The sequence below is a fragment of the Gossypium hirsutum genome, chromosome D09, assembly GCF_007990345.1.
Source record: "Gossypium hirsutum isolate 1008001.06 chromosome D09, Gossypium_hirsutum_v2.1, whole genome shotgun sequence".
In the NCBI taxonomy this organism is placed as follows: Eukaryota; Viridiplantae; Streptophyta; class Magnoliopsida; order Malvales; family Malvaceae; genus Gossypium; species Gossypium hirsutum.
Window position 1 is genome coordinate 46686960 of NC_053445.1, and position 10185 is coordinate 46697144.

The 10185-nt window shown below is 38.3% G+C and overlaps 1 protein-coding gene across 2 annotated transcripts; it reads left to right on the top strand.

Annotated features, from left to right (window-relative positions):
- The first annotated feature begins 577 nt into the window (after nucleotides 1-577).
- Nucleotides 578-9717, top strand: LOC107890956 (trihelix transcription factor GT-3b). 2 transcript variants are annotated; one of them, XR_005918228.1, is made up of 3 exons: nucleotides 578-1280; nucleotides 1434-2051; nucleotides 9131-9717. XR_005918228.1 is itself a non-coding variant. In XM_016815563.2 (2 exons), the coding sequence occupies exons 1-2, from the start codon at nucleotides 981-983 to the stop codon at nucleotides 1989-1991; spliced, it is 858 nt and encodes a 285-aa protein (XP_016671052.2). In that variant the 5' UTR covers nucleotides 578-980; the 3' UTR covers nucleotides 1992-2103. The 2 variants fall into 2 exon arrangements, 1 of the variants encoding a protein (XP_016671052.2); XM_016815563.2 differs by lacking the exon at nucleotides 9131-9717 and having other exon boundaries at nucleotides 1434-2103.
- The last annotated feature ends 468 nt before the right edge of the window (nucleotides 9718-10185 follow it).

Sequence of the window (10185 nt, forward strand, 5' to 3'; positions counted from 1 at the left end):
TATGAACGGCTTAAAAGTTAAACCAAAAAATTAGCACAGTAAAATGGAAGTTGTATACATTTTTTTCAACCTTTAGATTTTCGGAATTCCATGCAAAAATTATTAAATAAAAGAAGAAGAAGAAGAAAAAAAAAGCGTTACCGCCTCCTCCACGTACGTTCTGGGAAAGCAAATCCCATCGTTGGGTCCTTCACTTGTTCGGACGGGTCCAAAAGCGAATAGACCACGCCACAAAGTTGCAAAATATATTATTCCATCGAACAAAAAAGACTATAAAATATATAATAAAAAAATTCACTTAAATTTTATGGCTAAATCCTGGGATGATAATAAAATCTTCGGGTGCAAGTTATGTATGAGCGGTAGCAGAGAAGGAAGTCCCCACCACAGCATCGGGCATCAACAGTGAGACTTTCAGGGTCGTCAGCGTGACGCCGCGTGAACGCAATGGGAACAAATGGTAAAAGAACGATTTATATAAATTATATTTCAAAAATAAAAAAACAATAAAGGGAAGGAAGAGAGAGATTCCGCGTAGACCGATAGAGACGGAGAGAGGAGTGTTGGGGGTAGGGGAGAGAATGTGAAGAAACAGAAAGCTTTTTCTTTCCTTGGTTTCGTTTTCTTGAATTTGAAAGAATAGTAAAAACGCTCGCTTTTGACACCTAAGCTTACAGCAAATCTATCTATCTATTAATCTTTTTTTTCCCTTTTTTCTCTTCTTTTTATATATTTTTAGGTTTCTTCAGGGATTTTTCTTTTTCTTTTCTATTCTTCTTTTTAAAAATCTTTCTTGAGGGTTCACATTTCTTGTTCACACCATCTCCATATAAATCTTTCATGTTTCTCTCTCTCCATCTTTTCTTCTTTCTGTCAATCTTCTCTTTTTTGGATCAATCATCCTTTTGGAGGCTGCAAAAACATAAGACTTATCGATAATCTTGTGTGGCTTTTGTATGCTTTGCGTGTGATAGTTGTAAATGGAAGGGCACCAACACCATCATCATCAATATCAGCAGCAGCAGTATCAATATCATCAGCAGCAGCAACAACCACCTACCAGCAGTGTTAACGTTGATGCTGATAGATTCCCTCAATGGAGTATTCAGGAAACCAAGGAATTCCTGATGATCAGAGCGGAGCTGGATCGAAGTTTCATGGAGACCAAGAGGAATAAGCTGCTTTGGGAAGTTATCTCTACCAGGATGAGGGAAAAGGGTTTTAATCGAAGCACTGAACAGTGCAAGTGCAAGTGGAAAAACCTCGTTACTCGGTACAAGGTAGGTATCTCATAATAGTCAGTATTTTGATTTAACTCCCTTTTATTTTTTAAACGCAACGGATTACGTATCCAGGAATATTTATTTCTCTGTTTTGTTTTACCTAAAATATGCATCCTGAAAACCCTATTTTATATACACACACTCATTCAGGGATGTGAAACGATGGAAGAAGAAGCTATGCGGCAACAGTTCCCATTTTACAATGAGTTGCAAGCCATATTCTCAGCAAGGATGCAAAGTATTTTATGGTCAGAAAGTGAAGGAGGAGCGACCGGGTCGAAGAGGAAGGCGGTGCAGCTATCTTCAGACGAGGAAGAAGATACGGAGGAAAAAGAGTTAGAAAAGAGTAGCGTTAGGAAGAAGAAGCAAGGCAAAACCAGTGGTGGTGCAGGTATTGGTGGCAGTACAAGCGGGAACGGCAATAATAGTAATAATATAAAGGAGATATTAGAGGATTTCATGAGGCAACAAATGCAGATGGAAATGCAATGGAGGGAAGCGTTCGAGGCGAGAGAACACGAGAGGCGGTTGAAGGAGATGGAATGGAGGCAGAAGATGGAAGCATTGGAGAACGAGAGGATATTGATGGATAGGAGATGGTATGAAAGGGAAGAACAAAGGAGAATAAGAGAAGAAGCTAGAGCTGAGAAGAGAGACGCCCTCATCACTGCACTGCTAAACAAGCTCAGAAGAGATGATCACATGTAGACGACAAGTATTTATTTATTCATGCATGTTTTAGCAGGAGATGAAGCCTTTGTTTGAGAGGTTTGTCCTAGAACTCTCGTTCTATATATCAGATCGATATGTTGTTTAGTTCTATGAATTGTTTCTCTCTTTCTGCTCTGCCCACCTAGGCTTCATCTTTTGCTAGTATAAGAGAGCTTCCATTTCCTTAAGTTTTTTGTAGTGTTTTTTTATTCTCCATTGCCATTATGTTATAGTTATAAGAGGTCAGTTGACAATGAAAGCACATTCTCAAAGCACCATGGATAAAAAGCTCCAAGGTCTAGACATATCTTGCGCGATAGTTAAACAAATTTAACAATATACACACAGGAAAATCCACAAACGATAGTGAGTCCGAAATAATGTTCATAGTGGCCACTGTTGAAAGTGGTCCATTAATTCTTGCTTCTGCCTCTCAACTTATTCAAAGTCTCGTGCCTTTCACTCACATTACATTGATCAATCTCTTCATAGTAACCCTGGTCAGCATGTCTACAGCAAGAAGGATTTGGGTTTCTGGTTTTCCATGGATTCCTAAAGTTATGGCTGTCAAAACATGTGCTTGACTTTCCCATATTAGAAAGTTATACCATATGTGTGTTGTGCATTTTCTGGTGAGCTAATTAGGTAAGGTGGACTAATGAGTGATAAAGAAGGATTACCGTAAGGGGATGTTAGAAATCAAACCCACTCCAAGCATAATCTAGAAGCATGAGACGTGGAGCAATTTTGTGCCATGCAAAGTGCTGAAATTTTAGCCATACAAAGTGCTCCATTATTGAGATGTTTTGTGGCTGGAAATTAAGTGGATTAATAGCCACATTTGTTGTCACTTTATCAGCCTATAAATAGAGGCTTAAACTTGTGTTGTAATGAAGAAAAATGAGAAGAAAAAAGAAATAAGAGAAGCAACGTGAGTGAGAGTGAGAAGGTTAGCAAACCTTGAGTGAGTTAAAATCTAGCAGCAGCTAGACTATCTAGTCATTGAGAAAATATTTGTAATCTTCGTATTGTAATATATTGAGTGTGTAATAAAAAGTAAATTTTCGGCCCATCACGTTTCCAACAAGTGGCATCAGAGCTACGGTTCGGAGCTTGGTTCGGAGTTCGGTTCGTGTCCGGTTCGTGTCCAGTTCGGAGTACCTTTGGTGTTCATCTAACAAGTCGATATGGGCGACGTAATTCAGCTACAAGTTCCACAATTGACGAAGACAAATTATGGAAATTGGAGCATTCGAATGAAGGCTTTGCTCGGTTCGCAAGATTGTTGGGAGATCGTTGAAAAAGGATACATCGAGCCCGGAGATGCCGCTACAGAAGCAGCTTTATCAAATGACGCTAAGAAGGCGTTACGAGAAGCACGAAAGAAGGATCAAAAGGCCTTGAATAGTATCTTTCAAGGTATGGATGAATCAACCTTCGAGAAAATATCAGATGTGAAGAACGCGAAGAATGCATGGGAGATTTTGCAAAAATCATTTCAAGGTGTAGAAAAAGCTAAAAAGGTACGCCTTCAGTCACTTAGAGCTGAATTTGAAATGTTAAAAATGAAGAGCTCCGAGAATATCGATGACTATGCCAATCGTGTAAAATCGGTGGTAAATGAAATGAAACGAAATGGAGAAACTCTTGACGAGGTAAGAGTGATGGAGAAAATTCTACGGTCACTCACACGCAAATTCGAGTACGTAGTCGTTGCCATCGAAGAATCAAAAGATTTGTCAAAGATGTCGCTCGAAGAACTTGTGGGTTCTCTGCAAGCCCATGAGCAAAAGATGAAGCTAAATGAAGATAGTGAAAATCTTGATCAAGCCTTGCATAGCAAGTTGTCCGTCGACGACGGAGAAACAAGTAATAACTTTAACCAAGGAAGAGGAAACCGCAGAGGATACCGTGGAGGCTACCGTGGTGGAAACAGAGGAGGAAGAGGATCACGAGGACGTGGAAATCAATCATATGGGAGATATCAAGAAAATAAAGATTATCAAACATCCAACCGTGGACGTGGATCTAGAGGTCGTGGCCGAGGCAGATTTCAAGAAAATAAATCTCAGGTACAATGCTACAACTGTAACAAGTATGGACATTTCAGTTACGAGTGCAGATCAACACACAAAGTGGATGAAAGAAACCATGTAGCAGTCGCAGAAGAAGGCAACGAAAAAGTGGAATCAAGTGTCTTTCTCACTTACGGAGAAAATGAAGATCGCAAGAGAAGTGTGTGGTATCTCGACAACGGTGCAAGCAACCACATGTGTGGAAGAAAGGAGCTGTTCACAGAATTAGATGAAACAGTTCATGGAAAAATAACTTTTGGAGACAACTCACATGCAGAAATCAAAGGAAAGGGCAAGGTTGTTATAACACAAAGGAATGGAGAGAAGAAGTACATCTCAGACGTTTACTACGTACCAGCTTTGAAGAGCAACCTGATCAGTCTTGGTCAACTCCTAGAAAAAGGATATGAAGTTCATATGAAAGACCGCTCACTCGCCATCAGGAACAAAAGTGGAGAATTAGTTGTTCGAGTTGATATGACGCGAAATCGTCTTTTCACCCTCGACATCGAGTCTGGAGAAGTAAAATGCATGAAGACGGATCTGAAGAATGAATCATGGTTGTGGCACTTAAGGTACGGACATCTCAGATTTTCTGGCTTGAAGCTGTTGTCGAAGACAAATATGGTGAATGGATTACCAAGTATTAATCATCCAGATCAACTGTGTGAAGCCTGTGTCAAAGGAAAGCAGCATAGGCAGAAATTTGAAGTAGGAAAATCTCGAAGAGCTAGAAGACCATTGGAAATTGTACACACCGACATATCTGGTCCGTACGACATTGAATCACTCGGTGGAAACAGGTACTACCTAACTTTTATTGATGATTATAGTAGAAAATGTTGGGTTTATTTTCTCAAAGCAAAATCGGAAGCCCTAGAAAAATTCAAGGAGTTCAAAGCAATGGTGGAAAAACAGAGTGGTCGATATTTGAAGATACTCAGATCCGATAGAGGAGGCGAGTATACTGCAAAGCTTTATGAAAGTTTCTGCAAGGATCATGGAATCATTCATCAGTTAACAGGCAGACGCACTCCACAACAAAACGGAGTTGCAGAAAGGAAGAATCGGACAATTCTGGATATGGCAAGAAGCATGATAAAAGGTAAACACCTTCCGAGAACTTTCTGGGCTGAAGCCGTTGAATGCGCAGTTTATCTGTTGAATCAATATCCAACAAAAAGTGTAAGACACAAGACACCAGAAGAAGCATGGAGCGATCACAAGCCAAGAGTTGGACACCTCAAAATTTTTGGATGCATTGCATATGCACACGTTCCTGAGCAACAGAGGAAAAAGCTTGACGATAGAGGAGAGAAGTGTATCTTTATAGGCTATGACAAAAGAAGTAAGGCCTACAGACTTTATAATCCTCTTACTAAGAAATTGATTATCTCAAGAGATGTCGAGTTCGATGAAGCGGATTACTGGAGATGGAGTGAAGAAGAAAAGAAAGTGGAAGGATTATTTTTCAACGAAGACGACAATGATGTCATCAACCAAGAAGAACAAGGCGATGATCAAAGTCCTGGTACAACAGCCCCTTCGTCACCAACCAGCAGCAGTGGAAGCAGCAGCTCAGATGAAGCACCCACAAGAACACGGAGTTTCAACGACATCTACAATTCTACGGAACCTGTAGAGACGCAGTTCGATTATTCACTATTCTGTCTAATGACAGAATGTGATCCAGTGACATACGAAGAAGCAATTGAAGACAATAAATGGAAGAAGGCCATGGACGAGGAGATTGCTGCAATAAGAAGGAATGACACGTGGGAGCTAACAAGTCTGCCAGAAGGACATAGCCCGATTGGTGTCAAGTGGGTGTACAAGACGAAGACCAACAAAGAAGGAAAAGTAGAGAAATACAAGGCAAGACTAGTCGCCAAAGGCTACAAGCAAAGACAAGGAGTGGACTATGATGAAATATTTGCTCCAGTCGCAAGAATAGACACAATTAGGCTTCTCATAGCGGTCGCAGCACAATACAAATGGAAAATCTATCAGATGGACGTCAAGTCTGCATTCCTAAATGGCTACTTGGAGGAGAAAGTCTACATAGAACAACCACCTGGATATAGCATACAAGGAAAGGAGGACAAAGTCTACCGATTGAAGAAAGCTTTGTATGGATTGAAGCAAGCCCCAAGAGCATGGAACACAAGGATCGACGAGTACTTCCGAAGAAATGGATTCATCAAAAGCCCGCACGAGCACACCCTGTACACAAAGAAGAATGGATGTGGAGATATCATGATCGTATGCCTATATGTGGATGACATGATTTTCACCGGAAACAATCCAGGTATGTCTGATGATTTCAAGAAAGCTATGACTAAAGAATTTGAAATGACAGATATCGGTGAGATGTCATACTTTCTTGGAGTCGAGGTGAAACAAATGCAAGATGGAATTTTTGTCTCTCAAAAGAAGTATGCGGAGCAGATTTTGAACAAGTTCAAAATGAAGGATTGCAAGCCAGTAGTCACGCCAGCTGATCCAGGGATGAAGCTAAGTGTTGATTCGACAAGGGAGTCGATAAATCCGACGTTGTTTAAAAGTCTCGTTGGAAGTTTAAGGTATTTGACAATCACACGACCAGATATTACATATGCAGTAGGATTGGTGAGCAGATTCATGGAGAAGCCGAAGCAAGACCACTTAATTGCCGCAAAAAGAATTTTGAGATATATCAAAGGTACGATGAACCATGGTTTATTCTATACCCACTCACAAGATTCAAAATTAGTTGGCTACTCAGATAGCGATTATGGGGGAGACTTGGATGATCGGAAAAGCACTTCCGGATATGCATTCCACATCAGTTCCGCAGTTTTTTCATGGTCGTCAAAGAAGCAACAAACAATTGCTCTCTCAACATGTGAAGCAGAGTATATGGCCGCAGCAACTTGTACATGCCAAGCAATGTGGTTGAAGAATATTTTGGGAGAAATAGGTGTTTCAAATGAAGGTCCAATTACCATCTACGTTGACAACAAATCCGCTATATCACTTGCCAAGAATCCGGTGTCGCACAGCCGAAGCAAGCACATCGATACGAAGTATCATTTTATCCGAGAGCAAGTGAAAAACAAAAACGTGGAGTTGGTCCATTGCAGGACAGAAGATCAACTGGCAGATATTTTCACAAAGCCGTTGAAAGTGGAGACATTCAACAAATTCAAAGAGAAGCTCGGTATGAAAGTTGGGTTTGAGGGGGAGTGTTAGAAATCAAACCCACTCCAAGCATAATCTAGAAGCATGAGACGTGGAGCAATTTTGTGCCATGCAAAGTGCTGAAATTTTAGCCATACAAAGTGCTCCATTATTGAGATGTTTTGTGGCTGGAAATTAAGTGGATTAATAGCCACATTTGTTGTCACTTTATCAGCCTATAAATAGAGGCTTAAACTTGTGTTGTAATGAAGAAAAATGAGAAGAAAAAAGAAATAAGAGAAGCAACGTGAGTGAGAGTGAGAAGGTTAGCAAACCTTGAGTGAGTTAAAATCTAGCAGCAGCTAGACTATCTAGTCATTGAGAAAATATTTGTAATCTTCGTATTGTAATATATTGAGTGTGTAATAAAAAGTAAATTTTCGGCCCATCACGTTTCCAACAGGGGAGTCATCCTCTCTAAAATGATTACCCTCCACGCAAAACTAGAACAGGCAAAAGTATGTAAAGCGGATATATAGATGAAAAGGTTGTTTCCTGATGTAAGTGTTAGCTAACTTTAGCTGAAACGAGTCTAGCGGATTTTTAACACGTTTAAGCTCCGTTTTTTCATTTCTAGTTTACTTCACTTATGGCTTGAACTAGAGATGCATGTTTTGATTTATTTTGTTCATCGTTACTAGTCTAGTAAACTTGTGTGCCAGCTTGAAACTCATGAATTTAAGATTATGCAACTATGTACATATTGATTGTACATGAACCTAAAATCTATTTACGTTCATACTTATTAACTCATTGTAAGTTGATGGAGCTTGAGTGGTTCGCAGTGCGAGCTTTCCTCGTTCATATTTGTCACTGTGAAGACGAATTATTTCTTACACTCTTTATATATTATGTGATGTGAACCTAAATTTTATTTAAACTTTATTATCTATTATTATATATAACAGAATAGGAATATGCATTAAGCATATTACCTTACATTCAATTAAAATGCACGTGTTTTAGGGTACGATCAAGAAAATCTTATATATATATATTTGTAGGCACTAATTAAAAAGAACTTCGGAATAGCCATTAACGCATGGAATTTAATTTATTTGTAAAAGCCTTTTTTATTTCATTTCATTTAATATTAAATTTTTCGAAAAAAATTAATGCTTTAAAATGATTTGAGGATCTTTGTACAATAATTAACTTAGGATTTCACTTTCAATGTGTGAAGTGTATTTTGTGTAAGTGGTAGAGATTATGATAACAAATAGATCAGTGTGTGGGGTTGATTTCTAGGGTTATATATGTTATATCTGCCTAGCTAGCTGGCAAAAAAGGGAAAAGGAAACAAGAATGCCATGTATGTATTATACATTGTTTTTCATATGATTGGTATTTCCAAGTGGTGCATCAATTCACTGTCACATTCTTAGGCTGATCTAATTTTTTAAGGTTCATGCATTCTCAAAATGTAGCAGAAATTTTTTGGTAGTATTCTTTCTTATGGTTAACATATATAACATATTATGATGAAGTTAAAAGAAAACAAACTGATAATGGTAGGCATGTAAGGTCACAAAATCGCAGGCATTGAAATATTTTAGTATATATGAAAAAGTGTGAAAGCAAGCAATGAGTCTTCATGTGATGGCAACACATATTTGTCTGCTTGAGTTTTGCTTTTTCACATCTCCATAGCACTTTTCCTCGCTTATTGTTTTTGGTTTGCAAGTGATTGAAGCAATTAGTATCTTTGCTGACCCTATGCATGACTTACGGCTTTTTGTCCACAATATTCTTTTCAAGTTCATAACATTGCCTCTTCCAAATCCACATGATACTAATAATTATGATATATTTAATTTGTCGTTTTGTTTTTTCTTCTTCCAGTTATTAATAGACTCTAACATGCATCTGCAAAAGGGTAAAAAACAATTTGTACCGTGTGTTTTTCGATGATCTTTCCAGCCAAATGGATTGACTTATTATGATTGGAGACAACCAAGCTTTAACCATGTCTGTATGCATGTAATCCACCAATAGATTCAGATATGATTTGAAAACAAACACACAGAAAGAGGAAATAAGAAGAAGCTTCAGATTTGCAGGACAGCTATCACTCTAACCGTGTTTCTCATAGGAGATATAAAGATGCTTATTAAATTCACCGACGTATGTATTATATATGCTGTCACGAGCATATATGGATGTATCAGCATAAAACTTTGCAAAATGGTACTTGTAATTTTTCATTCACTTTCCTATTTATCTCTTCATACAACTTAATGCACTTATGTTTCTCTTTCCTCAGAAATTGTTTACGTCGGTATTCTTGCTTCAATTAAATAAATGGTAATTCTCACAAATTACTTAGAAATTGAAGAAATGAAGGGCTAGAAGGGATAGTTAATAAGTGACCTTCGTGGATTCGAGTCGCGGAAATTATTTGCTGTGGTACTGATTTGTTCTTGTACGCATGGTCATATGTTTTGTTTTTCTCATGATTTAGTTATTACCAACTTATTCCACTTGTTGACTAATAAATTTTGCATGTTACATTAATGTGAAGGCCAGATTCTAGTGTCAGATATTAACCATGTGAACCGAAACCCCGTCGTTTGACCAGATTTCTAAAACTGCAGGTGAAAACATCCTCAGCGCTACTTTTATTAAATTATCAAAATATGAACTTTGACTCTCTTCCTCGCTCATGTGCTCAGCAATTATAACGTTCCAAATGGAATAACAACATCTTCAAACAAAACGGATGAATTAAGATTCTTTCCCATTTTAAACTAAGATGCATATTCGCTCCACATGCAAATATATTTCTCACCCTCATTCAAACTTTTGAAACACGGGACACGAGAAACATACCAACCATAAATAAATTGGAAAATAGAAAATTAGTTCTTATTTTTTACTTTAAACGAGAAACTACTAGC